Consider the following 23,362-nt stretch of genomic DNA (forward strand, 5'->3'; position numbering starts at 1 on the left):
GTTCATATGCATTCAGGGCATTTTTTAAACTTAATTGATAGTTATATAGTTTACTCTGCGTATTTGATACTTGAAATTCACCTGGGTTAATTAAATTTGGTCACATACGTAATATTTTTTTTCTGTTCCCTGATTGACTAAGGGCAGCTCTTATGATGTGAGTTTGGAGAAGCCACTGGGGCTTTCACTGTCTCAGGGAGAGAGCAATTTAATCAGAAAGTAGTATGTGAAAAGGGCATAGCCTAGTTGTCAGTAAGAGTACTGTCAAATCTTTTTTTGGCTTGTTTATACACGTCTGTGCCAAGGCTGTGCAGACAGGTTTGGGGAATCTTGATTCCTTGCTGTGTCAAACACACTCCTATCCCATATAAAATACTACTACTTCTGAAGAGAGTACTCAAGCATGAGTTCAAAAACCGTTTTCTGTAAGCATTGGTGTCAGCAAAATACGATAGCTTGAATGTTGGAAGAAAGTGAAAAAAGGTACTCAGACACAACCAAAGGATATTTTTGCGGTATTTACTCTCATCTAATAATAACTAATAACTAATTTTGAATTAATAAATGACATTCATTCGAACAAACCTGCTCCCCATCTTGGCTATAATTACAGAAAGACAAAGAGAAGGGAAGTTCACTCAATTTATTTATATGTCAGGCTTTCAGTACAGTTCCTTGTAGAAATAGTAGCAAAGAAATGAAAAAGATGATGTACATGTGTAAGAATACTATAGGGTGGTTACAAACCTTGCCATACCATTGTAAACAAGAGTAATTCTACAATATCAAATTGAAGAGTACTGACAATCTGGGTACCACAGCGTGATTGGTACTGGCAATTATACTATTTATTATCTTCATTAAGGATCTGGAAGATAAAGTAAGCTGTAGCTTCAATATGTTCTCAAACCATATGAAACTAGGCAAGACTGCATGCTCACTAACGGAAAGATTTTTTACAAAATACTGTGTAGAATGTTCTGGAGATCTTTAAACAGATGAGCAATTTAAAATGGTCTGAGATTTAATTTAGATAAATGTGAAATAATAGACTAGGGGAGAAATTAACATTCAGTCAAAGTACAAAATGGGAGAAAGTTTCTGTGTAAAGCAAGTGTTGAATTTTGGGAGTGATGGTGGATAACAGATTGGACATGTTCTTCTAATGCAGTGCACCTGCAACGAAGACCAGTGCTATCCTGAGATACGTATATCTTCTGAGGGGCATGAGCAAGAGCTAGTAGTGCATACATAATTTCACTAATACTTCTTCTGTCCATAGTAGATGTAATTGTCCAAGCTCAGTGCTTCTCAGCACTTAAAGGATTTCTTCCAGCTTCTTCTTTAAATAATCACCCCCTTCCACCAAATCCCCCCCCAAAACAACCAAACTCCAAAATATTCATTGTCAGCAATATGGCTAAGGTAGCTGCATAGCACTTGCCATATCAGATCACACCAGATGCATATACTCCAATAGTCCATGTGAGATTCTGTGCTGTGCTGCTTAGATACACAGCATAGAACTCATAGCCCATGGTGAAGAGGAGATGAGGTGGCGTTAAGCCACCTTTGCACTCTCCCATTTATGAGCTGCTCCATTCCCCACCAATGAAATTTAGACATCTCTGGGGGGCTGTCCAAGATATGACAGCCTCTCCCCAGCTGCCTATGGGTCACATCACTGGCCAGAGTCTCTGCAATGCTATGTGCTGTAGGGACCTTCTCTCTCCAGTATGCCCGCTAGACCAGGGCTTGTCCTTGGCAGACAGCCATAAGGCTGTCTTCTGCCGTCATGCACTGGGGGAATCCTCCCCTACCAGGAATTACAGTTTTTACAATCCTTTACATCACTTTGACCCTTTTACCTGGTGTAAAAGTGCTAGAGTGGAGGTGAGAGTCCCACCTTCTGTCTCTGACCATGACTGTGCTCCAGAAGAAGTTGCAAGAAACCCTATAGTAGGTAACTATGGAATAAACAGCAATAGGAGTGGTTTCTTACTAACAACTTGAAAGAGAGAAATTTCTATAAGAAAAAACTGAATTTTTACCCTCTGCTGCTTGAATAATCTTTATTGTATTCATAGGAAGTTTTCAGGGCTCTAAGCCTTGCCTAGATGCAATAGCAGAATATAGTGCAGATGGTCACTTTAGGCTCTTCCTTCTAATTACAAACACTTGTCGCAGGTGAGGGACATTAAAACAAGTTTATTCTTATCCCAGCATTAATTTTTAGAACCAAGTATGAACAACAACATCGGGGATTATAAAGTAGGAGTGAAAATACTGATGGTTATTTTTCAGACAGAAAAAAGCCACTTCATTTTTAAAGCAAGAATGGAAGAAGAAATGTGCTCCTATAAGGTTTAGAAACCATTGAACTGTGTGAGGGGTGGGGAGGAAGTGTGGGAAAGTGAGTTCACACAAATGAGCTTTTTGTCCCAGGGAGGCATCCCCTGAGCCAGATTTTCTCTCTTTCTTCCCCTATCTGGGGTGATTATTCTAGCTCTTCCTTTCAGTAATCCCTGCCAAACTGCTGCAGAACTGAGAATGAGTCATGAATGGGTTCCTTTAAGAAATGCTGTTGTCTCTCTTCCCATCTTATTGATCACTACAGAGGTGGGAAGATCATTGACTTGATGGTCCTTTCATCTCTTTGGGTAACAGAGATCCATTTTGGATCTTTCCCTTTGTGCTTCTTGGCCCATTCATTTTCTCACTGACTGTGAGATATGTTTGAAGCTGCAGAGCTCAGATTTGACTGAGCCAGGATTTGGGCCTATAACCTTAATGTCTACTTGGACCAAACTTCTCTTTTCCCTCACGTTCCCTTTTCTCTGTCTTGAGATGACACCAAGAGATAGATTCATCTGCTATTAATTTGACTTACTTACATTTTATTTTCATGCTCTTTTAAATGGAAAGAATTTTCTGTGTGACATGATTACAAAATTATGTTTCCTCATGATTTTATTGTTGTCATTATTGGAAACTGTCCTGTGCCTATTAGCTTCTTAAATGCACTCTTGTCATGTTATTTCAGTCAGCTGATAGTGAAGTGAACTAAAGTGTACAAAGCCTTAATGTTTTGGGTACTTGGCATCTAGTTTAGGAAAATCCTCACCACATCCTTTCTTGGCTCAGTAGTTCTCCACAAGTGTGTTGCTCATGATACAGTGGTATCATATGCAGGGTAAGGACGGGAATATGCTTGTTTACACAGCCTTGATATGGCCACTCTTGAGAATATATGGATGTCAGCATCTCATTATGCTAATGACAGATAAATGAGAGAGAATCTAGAGAAGAGCAACAAACATGATAAAAGGATTAGAAGATCTGACCTTGATGAGAGGTTATGGGAATTTAACATGTACAGCTTGAGAAAAGGAGACCGAGTGGAGGATATGATAAGAGTCTACAAATATTTGAGAGGTAATAAGATAAAGGAAGAAGAGGGATTATCTCCGGTGCTTGAAGCAGCATAACAAGGAACAGTGTTTGAAATAGTAAGAATGTAGGTAGGACCAGTTCTGTTTGGCATGTGGATCTAGAAAGGCACAAAATCCCTGGGGCAGACCAGAGTTCCTCTCGCTCTGCCTGCTGCCATACAACGTAGTTGGAAGTATATGGACTGGAAACACCAGGCTTCGTCTCCATTTCTCCAAGCAGCCAGGAAATTGAAAGCCCAAGAGAGAAAGGAGAAACAGTGGGAGTGTGACACGCTGATGGGGTGTCAGACCAGTCCAGGGAGCATAGGCTCAGAAGAACAGCTTTGAGCTGTGGGAGAAATGAAAGCTTCTGTGTGATAGGGCCAGTTCCAGAACCCCACTTACAACTCCAGGAAACTCCTGAGTTTGGGGCAAAATACGTGTTCTAGGAAAAGAGGTCCGTTTATTCTCAGAGAGCCAACAACCAGTACAGTCTCCTGGAAAAAATGCCCTTAGCCTTTTGGGCTACTTAATCAGAAAACAAGGCTCACAACGGTAAACAAAATAATACAGTTTGGGGCCCTCTCATGGAGGAAGCAGACCATTATTTCTCTCTAAAGCAGCAGCCACTTTCTGTCCAGTTTTCCCATTTACATCTGTTCCTAGTAAATGGGTCTAGTTCCCATCCTTTGAACACTTGAGGGAACTACTCTGGGTCGTAAGGTTCCACTCACTGCTTGCTTCTATAAAGGGTAGTGGAATGTGGGGGAACTGTGACCTTGAGGGCACATTTTTGGGTTCCAAATGGTCCATCCAACCAACACACCCTGGATCCCCTCTGACTGTCCAGTGCAAACAAGCTACTGTGGGTAAAGCAATGAGCAGCTCCTGTAATACCATCTTCCCTCCCTGCTTCCTTATATAATTGGTGATCCATAATACTTGAGAACTATAAGATCAGGAGGCAGCTTCTTAGCTCAAGATTTGGATCTCTGCTCTTTCACCACACAACTCAGCTACAGAGCTCCTTGGGGAAGGGGCCATCTTTTTGTTCTGTGTTTGTACAGTGCCCAGCACAATGGGGTCCAGCTCCATGTTAGGCTCATAGGTGCTACGGTAATATAAATAATCATAATAATAGTGTGCATATGTCCCAGGCCCACAGAGCTACCAGCTCTCCACCCTATGCGTCATGTAGCATGGGGAGAACAGTATTAGGAAGCAATGTAGAGAGGGGAACAAAACCCAACAATGAATAAAAAAAAATTGGGGGAGAGAAGAAGATAAGACAGACAGAAAGAAAGAAAGAAAGAGAGAAAGGAGAAGGGCTGAAGAGAGACAGGGAATCATCAAAAAGGAGTAGGCAGAGCATTTGTACCACAGTGTGGTGTGAGGCGGTGGAGTGGGAGAGCCTATTCACCAAACTATTGCTCTCTGGCCAAAAATATTTTGGGAACCACTGAAGCAGGCCTTGCCATGTACCCTGAAAATCAACAAACTTGTGCTCTGTTGGATCAAGGGGACAATACAGTTCCAGAGTCACAGGCCCCCCACTAACTTTATTATTAACTTTCAATCAGCACTTCTCATCAGTAGAGCTCAAAGCACTTTAGAAAGGAGGTCACTATCATCCCCATTTGAAAGATGGGAAACTGAGGCAAAGGGAAGTAAGTGGTTTGCCCGAGGTCACTCAGCAAGAATAGAACATAGGTCTCCTGAGTCCCAATCTAGTGCTCTATCTGCTAGATCGCACTGCCTCTCACAGTGTACAGATTTGGGAATTATCGACATGAGTGTCCTAGCTGACATGAGTGTCTATTATTGTGCAATCGCATGACAAAAAAGCTGGTCTCCAAAGTACACAGTTGAACCAGCCAGGTTGAAGTCTATGATTCAATAGTAATTTTTACTAATTTAATTATGTGCAATTTTAATTTGGTTTAACTTGATCGGCTCTGTATTAATTCCAGATGAAGAACTTTATATTCAAGCGTTAGGGGAATGCCCTTTCATTTGACTTCTATTCAAATGATTTGTCAGTTTTTTCAAGGGTTATTCTCAAAATTCATTTTTTTTGTGGCTCTTTTCGCTTGTTATTACATTTTTATATTTTTCTTGTGTGGCACTGTGATGTTTGTGAATGTCATGTTATAAGTCAGTCAATAATATTAATAGTTTGCAAATCCTTTAAAACATTAAATGAATAAAAGTGGCATTGCTAGTAGTCAGTATAACTTACTTGTTTTTACTTTTTTTCTTTAGGAATGTTGTCTCTGCAATTTGAGAGGTGGTGCACTCAAGCAAACTACTGACAAGAAGTAAGTGATGGATACACTGAGATCAGTCTCATTAGTTTTAAACTTCATTTACATACATACTTACACAAAGAGAACTTCCAAATATAATTACTTTACAGTTTCCCCTTAAGTGGAATAGCTTAATGTCCAGGGCCCATTGAAGACAATGAATCGTGCCTCTGGCATTCTGTGAACACACTTATGTGCTTACAAATAAACATTTGTTTTATTATTTGAACATTCTTAACTATTCTAAACTCTGCTCTGCTGGTCACTGTATAAAGGAAGCAGATGAAAGCTCATTTGTCATTGTTTGCATGGGCAAGCCTTATCACACATTCAAACGTATTTTCTTCTTTAGTACTGGAATTTTGTGATTACAGAAGTTAATATGGCATCTGTGAACTTTTGACAGATATAAGCATGTCATTAACAAATTAATCAATCTAAATCCTTTTAGAATGGCTCTGGATCTTGAGGTGATTTGCTTTATTGCACTTACATTTTATAATGGACTCCCAAAAAAGGTACTGTAGCTGATATCATGCCATTAATACAACTAATATTTATTTTACATAGTGATGATAAAATGAAGCACAGTGCATCAGATATTCTTGGGAGATGAAATGGAAAAAGTTGTGCTTTAATATTTGTTCATGTCCAGTTGTAGACGAATCTACTATTCATTTTGAATCTTTGCTTGGCATAATTCATGCCACATTTCGTTAGTTACACCTGACTTTTTTCAGTAAAACTCTTCTATGGTCAAAGAGTATTTACCACAGCGGTGGCCAGCCTGTGGCTCCGGAGCCACATGCGGCTCTTCAGAAGTTAATGTGCGGCTCCTTGTATAGGCACCGACTCTGGGGCTGGAGCTACGGGCGCCAACTTTCCAGTGTGCTCGGGGGGTGCTCACTGCTCAACCCCTCGCTCTGCCACAGGCCCTGCCCCCACCCCTTCCCGCCCCCTCCCCATAGCCTGCAGTGCCCTCACTCTTCCCTCTCCCCCTCCCCCTCCGAGCCTTCTGCACACCACGAAACAGCTGATCGGGAGGTGTGGGGAGGGAGGGGGAAGCACTGATCGGTGGGGCTGCCAGTGGGTGGGAGGTGCTGGGAGCGGGTTGGGGAGCTGATGGGGGGGCTGCTGACATATTACTGTGGCTCTTTGGCAATGTATGTTGGTAAATCCTGGCTCCTTCTCAGGCTCAGGTTGGCCACCCCTGATCTAGCTGAATGATACAAGATCATCTAGCCCAAACTTACTTTATGCTGGCTCCAGTCCTATTCAACATTTTTATTAATGACTTGGACAGTGGAGTGGAGAGTAAGCTTATAAAATTTGCAGATGACACCAAACTGGGAGGGAGGGTTGCAACCACTTTGGAGGATTATAATTCAAAACAACCTTGACAAATAAGAGAATTGGTCTAAAATCAACAAGATGAAATTCAATAAAGACAAAGTGCAAAGTATTACTCTTAAGGAGGAAAAATCAAATGCACAACTACAACCTGGGGAATATCTGGCATCAGGGGTTCTCACAACAAATTTTTTGGTGGCCTCAGAGTGTGGCCACCAACTCTCGCAGGTGGCCACTCAGACAATTTTCCCTTAAATACTTAATTAACTTTAGGAAAAACGAATAAATATGCACATATACATGTCCAAATCATTGTAATTTATTTATGTAGGGTTTTTTGCAGACTCAATAATAAAAATAATGTACAGTTGTTTCTATTCTTTACTGGACCTAAACAGACTAGAAACACAAATAAGGTGCTTTGCATGTTCTTGTCTTTTTTTGTTGTTTTTCTTTTGCTTTTTTCGTTGATTTTTTTAGACTTGCTAGCTAATAAGTCTGCTGCTGTGAAAAGTGATACTCGTATGTTAATATCACTTTTCACAGCCTCCCAGCCAGCTACTAAGGCTGTGTCTACACTACAGACCTTACAGCACCATAGTTGTACAGCTGCAGTTTCACCGCTATCAGGTCTCCCATGTAGCTGCTGTATGCCGGTGGGAGAAGCTCTCCTGCTGACATAATTAAACCACCCACAATGAGCGGTGGAAGCTACGGTGGCAGGAGAGCGTCTCCCACCGACATACTGCTGTCCGCACCAGTGCTTCTGTCTGTGAAACTTTTGTCGGTCGTGGGAGTGTTTTGTTCACACCCCTGACCAACAGAAGTGCTAGTGCAGACATAGCCTTAGTCTGCTGTGAAAAGTAATATTAACACACATACAAATATATCTTTTCACAGCAGACTTACTCAAGCCTGGGGTAAAATTAAGCCCTGAATGGTGAGGCGGGCAGGGAGGCAGGAGGCCAGGGGTGATGGTGGGGGATAAGCACAAGGCCAGAGCACACTGCCACTTAGCCAGGAGCCGGGGCTGGAGCCCACCTCCGTGCGGTTGGAGGACAGAGCCCAAAGCCCTGAGCCTGGAGACAGACACCAGAGCCTTGAGATGAAGCCTGAAGTCCTGTAGCTGGAGATTGCCACCCGCCACCCCAGAGCTGAAGCCTCATCCCACCATCCCCGGGCAGGTGGGGAACTCACGGGCTGGTTGCTCCTCCAGTGTTTGTCCTCTCCACAGGAGATAAGGCTCACCCCCTGCTGGAGGCCCCGAGTGAGGGGCCGCTGCTTTCTGCTCCGTCCCTCCCCACGCCGCAATCATCACCCAGGAGGCTGTGGCCAGAAGAAAAGCCCCCAGTGGCTGCATTTGAGAAACACTGGGCTAGGTGGTAGTACTGCTAAAAGTGCCCTGGGATTTGTAGTGGATCACAAATTAAATATGAGTCAACAATATAATGCAGCTGCAAAAAAGGCTAATGTAATTCTGGGATGTATTAACAGGAGTATCATGTGTCAGACATGGGGTGGGGGGTAATTGTCCCGCACTGGTGGGGCCTCTGCTGGAGTACTGTGTCCACTTCTGGGTACCACACTTTAGGAAAGATGATGTCAACTTGGAGAGAGTCCATAGGAGAGCAACAAGGATTTTGAAAACCTGACCCATGAGGAAAGATTAAAACTGGGCATGTTTAGTCTTGAGAAAAGAAGGCTGGCGGGGGGCAACTGATAATAGTCTTCAAAGATGTTAAGGGCTGTTCTAGAGAGGATGGTGATCCATTGATCTACATGTCCACTGAAGGTAGGACAAGAAGTAATGGGCTTAGTCTGCAGCAAGGGAAATTTAGGTTAGATGTTAGGAAGAACTTTCTAACTCTAAGGAGTAGTTAAGCTCTGGAACAGGCTTCCAAGGGAGGTCGTGGAATCCCCCTCTTTGGAGGTTTTTAAGAACAGTTTGGACAGTCCTGTCAGGGCTGTTCTAGGTTTTCTTGGTTCTGCCTCAGTGCAGGGGCTGGACTAGATGACTTCTCAAGGTCCCTTCAAGCTCTACATTTCTGAGTCTTTTTCTATAATTTTAGATCTTGTTTAAACTGTCTCCCTAAATTTTCATTTATCACTTGTCTTTCTTATTAAGGTGTTGACAGGTGTAAACAGATAAATAAACCAACAAAAAAACAACAAGCAAGATATCACCTAAATAGAATGCAACGTTGTCTTTGTCTCAGGCACGAGGGAAGAAAGACAAGGTCAAGGGATGTGGTTTAATTAGGCCACAACTTTATTAACTTAATTCATCTGGGAAATATATATTGCAGTAACTCATACATTCCAGGTCATGATTCCTTCTTTAATCATTTCCACCTGATGGAGAGCCGCAGTCAGCCTCCCACCCTTGCCCAGCTGGTTCCCAGTGGATTGCTGGGACCCACCCCACTACCTTCACCTCATATCAGGGTTAAGGGGTTGGGGAAAGAGGGTTGTCTCTGTTGTACCAGACATAGGGAGCTCCAGTCCCCAGCCAAGCTGCTAAATTGTGACAACGTGAGCCGTACCTCCTGATCTACTCCACCAGGTTCCTGAGCTGCTGTGTGGAAGATGAAAAAAAACATCCTGCCCCCGCTAATCTGTCAGTGAGAGAAAAATTCTTTCCCAATCACCAAAAAGGCAACTAACTGAAGCCCACAGCAGACCAAAAAAACCTCAGTCCTATGCTAATCCCCTGAGAGGGAAGGAGGCTCAAGCTAGAAGGACAGAGTTTATAAACCCTCCTCCAGCCTCTCAGAGGCCAATGGCTTACCTGAGTTCCACCAGCCTGCCCACTAGCTCAGGTGATGCTTTCTTCCCCTCTTGGCTAGCCCATCTTGGGAAATAATGCTGCTGCTTCATTCTGTTCTAACTCTGTGTCTGTTTGCCTGGCAACACAGAATCCTGACACTGTAGCTGGGTACTGTGCTTTGGTAGTTGAGTGTGAAATATGGGGGTTGATTAAAAATACCCACTTAGATCTAATTAGGGTTAATGCAAAGTGCTATAGTTTAAACTGTAAATTTTACAAAAGACATATTGCGTAGGCTATATGTACAAACGTTCCTGGCCCCACTACAAAAGCTTTGCACTCTGTAAAACAAGTGAAAATACTCGAAAGGGCATTTACAATAGATCTGTGTTAACATAAGGTTTTTTCTCTAATGCTGAAACATACATTTCTGGCAAATATTTTCAAAACTAGATTGCAACACCTTATTAAAAAATGTCTTGACTAGTTTGCCTCATACATGTAAGTGGTATTGGTGTGGCATATTGTATTGCCATCACTTTTCCAGCATAATCCATTTATTTTGTTGTGCTGATCTTTCCATCTCTGAAATAAACCAATTTTTTACTGTCTAGTGCTACTTAAAATTAAATCTTAAAGATAAACACTGTCAATTGACCTTGCATTTTGACCTTTTTGTTATTGTGCAGCTCATAAAATAAAGCAAAGAAATGTAATAGGGAAGGACTAAATGGTTGATGGTTTGGTTTTATTTGAGGGGTGCACTGTTTTTAATCACATTTCTGCACAATTTTTTGGTGTTATTGACTTGCCACTTTTTGCAGGTGGGCACATGTGATGTGCGCAATCGCAATTCCAGAAGTAAGATTTGGTAATGTCACAGAGAGGACACCAGTAGACACTAGCAGAATACCTTTGCAGAGATTAAAATTGGTGAGTAGTAAGGCTCCATACATTCCTTTCCATTTAAAAATGTGCTGGTGTTTTGAAATGTATACAAAGTCTCATCTCTGGTTAGGTACATTCACATATGTTTCAGGGTGAAATTTAAATGTCAGTTAAAAGAGAGAATTTGCCAAGGATTGGTATGTTTTTTTTTCACGTATAATGATCATTTAGGTATTTTAATTCTTCAGCCTAGTTCTGGGTTATAACCTTGTGTAAGAGGCCTTTGCCATAGGGTAAAGGAAGGAAAAACAATGAGCATTTGCAACCACTATCCTAATACTGCTGTGACTGCTCATTAAGGATCCTGCTGAAACTAAATAAACCAGAATATCTCAGAATTCTTATTTGTGTTGTATTTTCATGAGGGTCGTGTGTTCTCTCCCCCCGGGAGCCATTTATGAAGTTAAAATGATGAGACATGGTGGTCTCATAGTATTTTTACCATCCGGGAATTGAGGAATGTGCACAGACCAGATTGCACATTATATTGGACTAATAAATGGCTCCCTGGGGACTTGAAAAAGCAGTGAGAAACACTAACACAAAAGCTTCAACTACAAATGCTCAAACCCATGCGTAGCCCCAGATAATCCTTCCATCCAGCAGAAAGTCCCATGCACTAGTGAGAAACATACAAAAGCATTTGTTAAATCAAAGAGAATTTTCCCTGTGGGGTTAGACCTAAATTACATAATTTATCAGACTATGTATCAATATTACACAGACTTCCTCTGACAAAAGGAAAGTGATCCCCTATCCAGTGTAAAAGAAAAGTTTGGGAAACAACCCCATCTGTTCTCTTTATCCACACCAAATGTTACGGAAAAAATGCTTATTGATATACTTAACCTTGAGCTACCCTTTCCTTGCTGTAACATTGTGAACTATTAATTGTTCATTTTAATTCATTATGCTTTATATTTTGTAACCATTTTTAATTTTGAACTACAGCTTTAGCCATTCTTAAAATGGAGGCATGTCTGACAGTTGGTCTTTGTTCGTTGAGATTTCTCAAGTCTTTGTGGGCTTTATAGACTAACTCTGTAGTGCATATTGAACATTTTCCTAAACCTTTGTGGCTCCCTTATACAATCTGTTATAGAGAAACTCTAAAACTCCCTATCTAATGTATGAAATATTCCCAAATGCTGTTTCAGCCTGTCCTTACTTCTAGTATATTTTTTGGAAAACCAGAAATATGGACAATGCCCTGTTGTCCTCCCCTTCCCCATTTTCCTGCATCTGAAGTCAGACTTTCTTGTTTCAATACATAGCAATGTAGCCCTATTTCATATGCGTTCTCACTGTGTGAGAGAAGGCTCTCAAAATCTCATTTTTAAGCTACAGTGACTGTTTAATTTGCTTGAGTCAGCCTCAAATTCTCATTAATCTGAATATATGAACACAGGAAGCACTGGATATGAACATAATGCTTGCATACTTTTGAGGAACCTAAACAGTCAGATATGATGACAATAACTTGGTTGGTGACACTTAATTGAGGGTTTGTTTTCTTGAGACTCTAGAAATGTTAAATTTGCCAAGTATTGTGGGGATAAATAACCCCTATATATGAAGTTCCCTCCTCTGATGGGCTGCCTGTGGCTTAAACCACAGAAGAATAAAAAATTGCTTTGGGAGGAAGGCTTGAATTAATTTTAAATAATTGGTTAATGTGTTCACAAAGCCAAAATGTATGAACTTTTGTGAAGTTACATTACCTGCAAGTCAGTAGGTCATTTCTGATGATTATAGACCATCTACAGAGCCTTAAACACCTTTCTCTAATCTATAAAATTATTTTTCTTCTTCCATTAATTTAAGTTTGATCAAGTTTCTCAGTTTTTTTAATTGTCAAAACCTCCTTTAATATATACGCAGCTTTGAGATGCCACAAATTGCATTAAGCTGTGTGTACATTTTTGACCTCCCAGAAATTGCTTAAAGTTTTGAAACATGGTGCATACTTTCCTTAATGCTGTTCTTGAAAACGAAGGGTTTTGCATTTTTGAGTGAGATGGATGTTATAATGAAAGAACTCAACTGAATACAATGAAGACGGGAGCCAGTATATTTTATAGCTGCCATAAATGTAGTATTATTTTAGACAGCCTTATTGTGAGTGAGGACTGTACTGTAATCTTGTTTTAGAGCATTAAATCATATCTTTCCCGGTCTTGGTTAATTACATTTAAATTTAATGAATGAGCATTGTCCGTACATCTAATTTGTAAAGTAGTGTATCATACTGTTCACCCTCTTGAAAGATTCTATAATTATTTAACGTCAGTAAATTGATACATTGTTGTTACTTGAGAGGTCCGCAGTAAGGGATTTTCATGGATCTCCATCTTGGAATACCCCCTTCTGGTGTAGGGCAGCCTTTCAGGTGTGGTGGCCACCTTTGTTTTTCCCTTCTCAGGGCTCATCAAGAACACTTCTCCAACACAGACTGGAATATGCGATGGGTTATTTTATTAATATGGGTGAGATTCTGTGGCCTGCGTTGTGCAGGAGGTCGGACTAGATGATCATAATGGTCCCTTCTGACCTTAGTATCTATGAATCTATAAAATAAAGTTCAGTACCATAGCTGAAAGGGTTCTGGCGCTGCTCCCTTCTGTGAATCCAGGATCCTCGTCTGTGTCAATTGACTTTCAGATTGGAGGGCTCTTGGACTTACCTTCAGGGTCCCTACTAAAGTTCTAAAGCTCAATGAAAGAATAATACAAACAATGTCTACCTGTGCTGGGCTTAATGAAAGTCTCACATCCCTCTTGGTCTATTCCCAGCTCCCTGCCCCTTGTACAGGACAGTAGCTACAGGGATGCTCCCCTGGGCCTTCCTCTTGCTCCAGGGTGGTTTCTTGGCAGTGAGAGCCCCACGTCTGATCTCTCTGTACCCTTTTTTGGCCAGCTCTCCATCATGACTTACCCAGTCTCCCATTTACGCCTAGGTGCCTTCTTTCAGGACCTCTTGGGAGACAGCTGATGGTCATAGGTACAGAGACCTCTTCTCCCTGAAAGGGGCAGTGCCACCCTGTATTGGGGGTAGATGACAACAAAAGGAGTAAATTACTTGGAACCCCAACAATCTGTTACTGTTTTTAAAAATTATGATAATTAATTATTGCAAACCAGCCACCATCTTCCGTACTCTGTCACTCTGGCCCATAGAGCTTATATTTTTTGTTTTTCCTGTTTGCTGACAAAACTGTTAGTTTTGAATTGTAAAGCTTTGGAAACGTACATTTTGAGGTATCTCTGTGCAATGCCAAGTCAAAATTTTCAGAAGGAAATGGACCTTTAGGTGATCCAGTTCTTTTATCGCGTTGACCCTTTTAGTCTAGCTAAGGGGAAGGAGTTTGATTATCAGTTCAGTCCCCGCACTCTCTCCCTACCAGTAACAATATTCAAATTGTAAAGGTGTGGTGAGTTGTGCAAAGAGTGGTCCAGGAAGCTATACATTGTGATAGGCTCTCTTTAAGTAAATAGGGTAAGGGAAGTAGTAGTATTCAACTAGCAGTGTCAATGGAGGCATTGCAGGTACAGAAATAAGATCTGGAAAAGTGTGGGCTTTCAGTAGAAGGGGTTGAACTTTTGCAAGTTGGAAAATTTGTCAACACAGGAAAGAGTTGGGGTCCCAAAGAGGAAAGACCAAGGTAAAAAAAAAAAAAAGTCAACAAGAGATTCCGCTCTGATAGATCTAGATAGTTAGCCAGCCAATTTGGCATATAGTTTGTGTTTTTTTTAAAAGGGGGTGGGAGGTAGCATGAAATGAAAGCTAACAGACATAAAGAAAAAACATCCTTGTATCCCGGAGGATTCATCTGGAAGAAAAAGATTTTTCTGCAATGTTCTGACGTTCTACTACTTCTAGAATGTGTTACAAAAATCCAGAAAATATATAGTTTCCTCAGACTCAAAAGATTTCTGGCTTCTCCTGCCTCTTTATTGATTGAGAGTAAATCTAAATCAGATATTAGTAAATTAGCTGCACTATAATCAGATTTAATCATCATCATTTTCCTAAAGAGGGATTGCCATTGTAGTCTGAGTTTACCTCTGCTTGAGCAGAGGAAAAGGCAGATGTTTTGCTTATTCTGTGAAAGGTACTCTAGTTTGTCAGGGTTTGAATTTGACGAAGCCAATTACTGTCTTTCTCTAGCATTTGATTATTGTGCTTTTAGTTCCCCTCCCCAACTAGTTCATAGATGTGCTTCTAGTCTCTAACCTCTGCCAAACTACAAAGCGAGAGACAGTTTTGTAAAGCTCCCTTAGCAGAGTATCCCAAACCAACCAGGTTCTCTTGCACAGCATCACAATGTGCTGTTTTTAATGATGTGTGTGAGTATGGCATTTTTGGTTGTTTGTCAGTTTTTTAACAATTACATTATTTTTTAAATCCTGTATGCTGTCACACAGGAAACTTGGATTTGATCTCAGGCATGGTCTCTTGCTTCTTAACAAGCTGGAGCTGGCAGGACCTTGGATATGCACACTCTCAGTATCATTGCACATATGCCAGATCCTTCCCAGCTCAAAACCCAAAATATCAACCTTATCTCAGTCCTCCTTCCCCACTGGTGGTAAACTTCTGACCTTACAAAATACTGATTATATCTGCTGCTTGCCTTCTCGGACCCCCAGGAGTCATTTCATTACGCAAATTCTTTTCCCCATTTTCTGCTTCCTTCCTCTGGGAATGGTGTCATCTCTTCCTTCCCTCCCCTCCTGGCACTCCCATTCTTGTTCTCCACTGCTGTTACTTGTCCCCCCCACTTCTCAACATGCCCAAACTTTGAAGTAGACTTGCCCAAACTTAGTAGTTGAGGCCAACTCTCCTATCAACATGTCTATAAAAGCACATGATGGTACAAACCCTAAAAGGCACTCTCCAGAGATCTTCAGGAGGGTGGATGCTGTTGGACCAGTTTTTCTATTCTGAAGTTGTAGGAATCTTCACTACTAGAAGTCAGCAGCCCATACCTCTTTCACAGCAAACCTGCACCTCATGTATTGGAATATCTTTGGGGAATCAATCAACACAAGGGGCAGCAAAGTGCATGCCAACTATTGCTCATGTATTGAGCAAAGGCGTTCATTGTACACATGTTTGTTCATTTGGGTCACTCAGAACTTCAGGAATACTTCATTTTTAAAAATAAATTGTTGGAAGTATTGTTTAAAAGCCAAGAAGGGATTAGGAGGACATAAAGGAGCAAATTCTCCTTCTATTAAAGGAAAATGTTGGCCCTCTCCATGTTGCTAGCATCCTCCTTTGTAAAATTCCAGATATTTCATGAGATTTTCATATAAATATTGAGGAAAAAATTAAAATAAAATGTAAAATGACAGAATTCCTTTTACCATGCGTTCAAACAAAAGCTGGATCTTACAGTGCGGGGGATGATTCTTTTGGTGGGCTTTAAAAGTAAAAAATAATTTTAGAAATGAAAAAAGCATAAAAGAGAGAGAAAGAACATAACTGAGAGAAGTTTTCCATTCTTCTGTTTTCAAATACCTGTATTGTGTGAGCTGACATTCCTTCTAATACCCCATCCAGCCAGGAATATAGAAAGAAACAAAAAATAGATAAACATATTAGTTGGCTGATTTGTATTACTTGGCTAATATATGTACTAACTGCTGTTAAATAGTTGTAGCTCATAAAGTATTTTTGATCATAATCAGTGTGTTTTGCATCCGTCTTGATGTTCTTAAAAATATAATATGTGCTCGATCTTCCCAAAGCAAATCAATATATATGTGTGATGCTTACAGTAGCTTATAGCTTCAAGTTATTTTGCACAGCCGTTTCATATTTGCAAAGTTAATGGGTTCCTCCAGCCAATTTTATTTCACTGTTTTTAGTTTTTACATAATGAAGAAATATGTTTATATTCAAATATGTTATTTGTTTCATATGATTCTATGTTGCTGAAAATTTACATGGCACATCAAGTTTTTAATTATACAGTAATTTTTGAATAAAACAATAATAAAATATACTGCATACTGTTGAGAAGTAGGATGATGCAGTATACACCACCAAAACGTATATGTTTGGATGAGAAGGGCTAGAAATAATATTTTGCACATTAGTTCTCATAGTGGGGTCTGATTCCATGCTCCTATTATTTTTACAGTATTGTAACTCATTGACTTTAGTAACATTATTCCTGATTTTCAGTGGAGTAAGTGAGATCAGAATCAGGCCCTGTGTTTTTATTGTTTAACCTACAGGTTCTGGCACAGTTATAAATAAGCAGCAGATATTTTTGCTGCTGCTGTTTCGTTTTTTCTCCTTATGCTTTAGCTCTTGTGGCTATTAGAGTCCTAGAGCATATGGCCCGAAGGGAACACCAGAGCATTTAATCTGATCTCCTGTATAGCAAAGGCCACTAACACCCTCCAACCCTCACACACTAAACCCAACAATCAAAATTAGACCAAAGTATCACAGTCCACAGGAGACCAAAGTATCATGTGCCACAGGAAGAGAATAGAAGCCAACATCTGACACCTCCACAATGGCAGGGAAATGGTTACGTGAGATATACCTTGGTAATCAGCCAAGTGACCCTCACCCACATGATACTCATAGGTTTTAAATACCTTTCCTCAAAAGTAGTGGACAGGGAAGATACTGGAAATTAACGTTGACTGAGGTGTGTTGGAGGGGATGAGAGGTGGGGAAGTTTTGTTTTACCTTACATTTGTAAATATGAACAAAAATGGATATGGTAGGTTCCATCTTAGAACATAACAGTCTGGTCTGTGCCTCATACTGTATACACATTTCCTTTCCGTGGATGGTATGGGGCTACCTCATCGCATAAATTATTTAGACAAATTAGATGTCTTCAAGTCACCAGGGCCTGATGAAATGCATCTTAGAATACTCAAGGAGCTGACTGAGGAGATATCTGAGCCATTAGCAATTATCTTTGAAAAGTCATGGAAGACAGGAGAGATTTCAGAAGACTGGAAAAGGGCAAATATAATGCCCATCTGTAAAAGGAAAAATAAGGACAACCAGGGAATTACAGACCAGTCAGCTTAACTTCTGTACACAGAAAGATAATGGAGCAAATAATTAAGCAATCAATTTGCAAACATCTAGAAGACGATGAGGTGATAAGTAACAGTCAGCATGGATTTGCCAAGAACAAATCATGTCAAACCAACCCGATAGCTTTCTTTGACAGGGTAACAAGCCTTGTGGATGGGGGAAGCAGTATACGTGGTATATCTTGACTTTAGTAAAACTTTTGCTACTGTCTCACATGACCTTCTCATTAACAAACAAGGGAAATGTAACCTAGATGGAGCTACTATAAGGCGGATGCAAAACTGGTTGGAAAACCATTCCCAGAGAGTAGCGAGCAGTAGTTCACATTCATGCTGGAAGGGCATAATGAATGGGGGGGATCAGTTCTGGGTCCAGTTCTGTTCAATATCTTCATCAATGATTTAGATTATGGCATAGAGAGTACACTTATAAAGTTTGTGGATGATACCAAGCTGGGAGGGATTGCTAGTGCTTTGGAGGATAAGATTAAAATTCAAAATGATCTGGACAAACTGGAGACGTTGTCTGAAGTAAACAGGATTACATTCAATAAGGACAAATGCAAAGTACTCCGCTTAGGAAGGAACAATCAGTTGCACACATACAAAATGGGAAATGACTGCCTCAGAAGGAGTACTGCGGAAACAGATCTGGGGGTCATAGTGGACCACAAGCTAAATATGAGTTAACAGTGTAACACTGTTGCAAAAAAAGCTAAAATCATTCTGGGATGTATTAGCAGGAGTGTTGTAAGCAAGACACAAGAAGTAATTCTTCTGCTCTACTTTGCACTGATTAGGCCTCAACTGGTGTATCGTGTCCAGTTCTGAGCACCACATTTCAGGAAAGATGTGGACAGGTTGGAAAAAGTCCAGAGAAGAGCAATAAAAATGATTAAAGATCTAGAAAACATGACCTATGAGGGAAGATTAGAAAAAATGGGTTTGTTTAGTCTGGAAAAGAGAAGACTGAGAGGGGACATGGTAACAGTTTTCAAATACATAAAAGGTTGTTACAAGGAGGAGGGAGAAGAATTGTTCTTCTTAACCTCTGAGGATAGGACAAGAAGCAGTGGGCTTAAATTGCAGCAAGGGAGGTTTAGGTTGGACATTAGAAAAACTTTCTGCCAGGGTGGTTAAGCACTGGAATAAATTGCCTAGGGAGGTTGTAGAATCTCCATCATTGGAGATTTTTAAGATCAGGTTAGACAAACACCTGTTGTGGATGGTCTAGATAATACTTAGTCCTGCCATGAGTTCAGGGGACTGGACTAGATGACCTCTTGAGGTCCCTTCCAATCTATGATTTTGTGATTAAGGCAAAAGGCCTCCCAGGACTCCCTAGCATGCAATAACACAGCTTCTGCTCCATCCTTAAAGGGGATGCACCTTTTACTTCTCTCTGTAGCCAGCCTCACTGACTGTACTGTACCTCCATTCTTCCCAATATCATTCCTTCAGTGACCCTAGCCTTGCACTCATGTGTATGGAAGTCTGAGACTGTGCCTGTCATGTCCTTCTGTACCAGATATGGATTAGTCACAGATCTTGCTTACACACACCACATGTGCTCATCATAAGATCCTTAATGCTCTGCCAGGTATGGCAGATGTTTAAATAAGGTATTTTACACACAGTGGCACCTAGTATAATACAGTTTAGTACTCTACTACATCTTCGTCTTTAAGTTCTCCATTACGCCATTTAAAATGTTTTCATTATCATGCTGTCTTTGTAGTTCAGTATGTATCAATCTGTTAAGTGTCTCTGAATCTTACTGGTTTTCTAATTACACAACCCAAATGTGTAATAATTTGATTATCTGGCATGTTGCAATGACTGGTATTGGTCGGTTTGGAACCCTGGAGTTATTGTCATTTTGTTCTGCATCTGGCATCTTTGAGGAACAAAGTATAGGTATTGATGGTTTCTGTTAAACTTTCCACTGTCAGACCTGATCACATATGATCAGGCACTGCATTTTTTTCTTTGACAACTGGAGTTGTTCATCCCTTTTCTCCATCCAATTTGACACAAACACAGTCACCAGGTTCTAGACCTGGCATTTCTTTGAGTGACGTCTGTTGTAAAAGTGTTCATAAAGCTATTTTAGCCTTTTTATCTAATTTAGCTATTCTCTTGATGCCTGGCCACTTTGGAGATAGTTCTTTTCCAAAGTTAGAACAGTAATTCTGAATTATCTGCCCATTAGGAGTTGTGCTGGATTACATCCAACAGCTGCTATTGGTGTTGCTCTGTAACTCAGAAGAGCAAGGAATGGATCTTCCTGCTACTGGATTTTCTTGGCTGTCTCTCAGCCTCTCCATGCACTTGTGGGTAACAGGGGTTTCTACAAATATGATCAAAACCATATTTTGTTCAGAATGACTTAATTTTTTCTGCAGTGAATTGTGGTCTGTTGTCAGTCCTAGTTGTCCTGGAATACTGACATGAGGAAAATATGCCCTTCAGTTTCTTGACCCTGCAACATGTTTTGTCTTTCCAGTACCTGGAAAAATAGTCCACGATGATGAGGTAGTGATCTCCTCTGAATATGCATAAATTTGTAGCTAATCTCTTCCTATCTCTCCTGTAGAGGTGTTTATACACTGTATGGTTCAGCATTGTCTCTTAAATTAAGATGTGCTGGATCACCTTTCAAAAGTCCAGTATCCTCAAATCCTCTGAGTTTTCACCTTCTCACTAGGCCCACTCCTGCTGCCACGCTGTGACTTAGAAAGTTGTTGGTCTTAGATCCTTTGATCTCCTGCACTCTGAATGCAAAGCTTTTGTCTTTGTAAGTTGTTTCTATGGCGAACTGGCCCATGCAGTTCAGAATACCTCCAGCACTAGTCAGAGCTGTGTCAGGTGACTTCAGCTCTGGGAGGGGTTGAAGGTGATTATAAGTTCCTTCTGAGATGATTGTGACCTCAGTGCCTGAGTCAGTTTTAAAGTTAATAGCCTTGCCTTTAATATTCAGTTTCACTCTCCAGGCAGGCTCAATGTCATCTCAAGTGATAGATACCAGAAACAATGGCTCTTGATTGTCTGTAATATGAGCCCACTCCGACTGCTTTGCTGCAGCAAACTGCTGCAAAATGTCTATATTTCATGCATTTATTATACCATGTGCCTCTGGCTGGACTTGTCATCTCTTGGGATATGACTTTTTCACACTTTGTGCATGTAGGCTGGAATTTGTCCCTCTTAGCCTAGGAATTCTCTCTCCTTGCCTCAGGGGTTTTATGATCATGACTTTTAAGACTTAAGGGTCAATTTAGAGCTTCTGAGCTAGTTTCAGGTTTTTCAAATTGCTCCTGCCTTTTGTTCTGTCATTTGACTTATTCTGACTGCTTTGCTCTCTGTATAGCTAGGGCTAGGGTTAAATCTCTCTTCAGTTGTAGTTGCTGTGAAAAGTTTCTCTGTTTAGCCAATAACCAGCCTATCTCTGATATATTCATGTTTTGCATTTCCAAAATCACAGTTTTCAGCCAATGTATGCATAGCTCTTATAAAACATTCATCATTTCCTCTTGGTTCTTGAATTCTCTGGTGAAAACATGCTCTTTCATAAACCACTTTTCTCTGGGGTATAAAGAATGCATCAAACATAGCCAGAACCCTTTCATAGTCATCTTTGTGACTGTTTTCAGTGAAGTAAAAGGATTTAAAGATATACCCTGCTTGCGTCCCCAAAACATAAATTAAAAAAAGATACCTATATATCTCCAATATCTTTCTGGAGTTTGTTTGCAATTTGAAATCTTACAAAATACTGCTTCTAGTCTGTCCGTTCCAAAGATCTGTCAAAACTGAAGTCCTCTGGGGCATTGCAGAGTGGCATGTTGATGAGATTTTGTAAGCTTTGTTGCTGTTTTCCTTCTGTTTCTGTTCTTTCTTAGGTGTATGGATGGCTCAGATTGTGGCTGGCCCTTTTGTAAGGGTATGAGGCTGTTTATGCCTCCTCCCTGCCTTTCATACCACATAGGGCCAAGGTATGTTCTGGCCCAAAAACCATAAAACAGGTATTTCAACTATCAAATGTCTCTGTCAAGTTATAGTTTGTGATCTTCCCCACTATCATAAAATAGGCAGCATCAGGCCTGGTCAGTATCCAGGTGTTGCAGGCAGTGGCTAAAAATGTGTGAGACTTATAATGAAACTGTCACAATCTCACCTTATTAAAGATTTCATTACTAATCCCAAAACTTATTACTACTATTCATTTGTGGTAGTGCCTACGATATATATTTTGGGTGCTTTCCAAACACTTCAGAGGGATAGTCAAAGGACAAATAAGTAGACAAAGGTCATGGGAAGGGGAATAATTTTAATAAGCAGTTTTAAATGCTTTTTATATACAAGTGACGTCTCACTATAGGTAGCATGGCAGAAGTGGGTCTTCAAGAGGGACTTAAATTTGGACAAGGTAAAAGCCTTTCAGATGAGCTCAGGGATGTTATATAATGCATAGAATGCTTCACAGAAGAAGGCACAAAAGTGAACATGGGAGAATTTGACAGATAGGGAGACCGAGGTTGGGAGCTTTGGAAAAGGGGATTGGGAGTGAGGGGAACATGAGGTTTGCCAAAGAAGGAGGGGCAGATTTATTCAGCGCTTTGAAGATGGTGTCAGCTTGGACCAGGTTAGTGAGCTGGGGTGAAGTCTATAGCAGAACTGGGTCTATTTGCGGTTTCCTGTGGAACCCAAACATAATTCAATGAGATCTCATGGTTTCAGCCCAAAAAGATAAAACTTGAAGGTTTTGCCTCAGTTTAGCTTTGGGTTTGGGGCCATTTGAACCCTAAATCACAGAGTGAAACTCAGGTGAAAACTCCTGCCAACTGTATTACAAAGGATATTTTCCTTGGCTGCTTAATTTTACGCAGCTCTATGTGATAGAAACAGATGGTGAATTCCTGACCCCATTGAAGTCAATGGCAAAACTCCCATTTACTTTAATGGGGCCAGGATTTCACTCAGAGTACTTGAATATACTCTGTAGTTTCAAAAGAATGTTATAACTTTGTTTTGGCATGAAATAAAAAATACAGTCACATTCCATAGCAGAGTGAAGAAATCCTTGGACGTATCAAGCCAAACTGACCTCTCAAATACACACACACACACACACACACGCATATATATATCCTGGGATTTGGCCCATAAATGTAAACCAGCAGGAATACTGGACCTGATTCTCATTTACACTAAGGCCTGTTTACCCTGCCAGAGAGACGTCTTAATGTAAATGAGAATCAGGCTCACTGTGTTTAAATGTTTCATCTGAAATCAGAGTAACAGTTAAAATGTAATCATTAGCTCTCCTTTAGTAAGACGCTGTATTTAAAACATCTTCTCTAAAATCGTCTCTGAATAGTACACGATGAACTCATTAGCAAAAAAAAACGAGGAGTACTTGTGGCACCTTAAAAACTAACAAATTTATTTGGGCATAAGCTTTCGTGGGCTAAAACCCACTTCATC

The 23,362-nt window shown here is 40.5% G+C and overlaps 1 protein-coding gene across 22 annotated transcripts in view; it reads left to right on the top strand.

Moving 5' to 3' along the window:
- The window catches only part of KDM4C (lysine demethylase 4C), a 446,017-nt gene that overhangs the window by 315,456 nt on the left and 107,199 nt on the right, over window positions 1–23,362 (top strand). For all 22 annotated transcript variants that reach the window (XM_043547717.1, XM_037901932.2, XM_037901922.2 and 19 more), the window contains 2 exons: window positions 5,694–5,749; window positions 10,679–10,787. In XM_043547717.1, the coding sequence (XP_043403652.1) occupies window positions 5,694–5,749; window positions 10,679–10,787 (165 nt within the window). The remainder of the gene's footprint in view (window positions 1–5,693; window positions 5,750–10,678; window positions 10,788–23,362) is intronic.

The sequence above is a fragment of the Chelonia mydas genome, chromosome 5 (genome assembly GCF_015237465.2).
Source record: "Chelonia mydas isolate rCheMyd1 chromosome 5, rCheMyd1.pri.v2, whole genome shotgun sequence".
Lineage (NCBI taxonomy): Eukaryota > Metazoa > Chordata > Testudines > Cheloniidae > Chelonia > Chelonia mydas.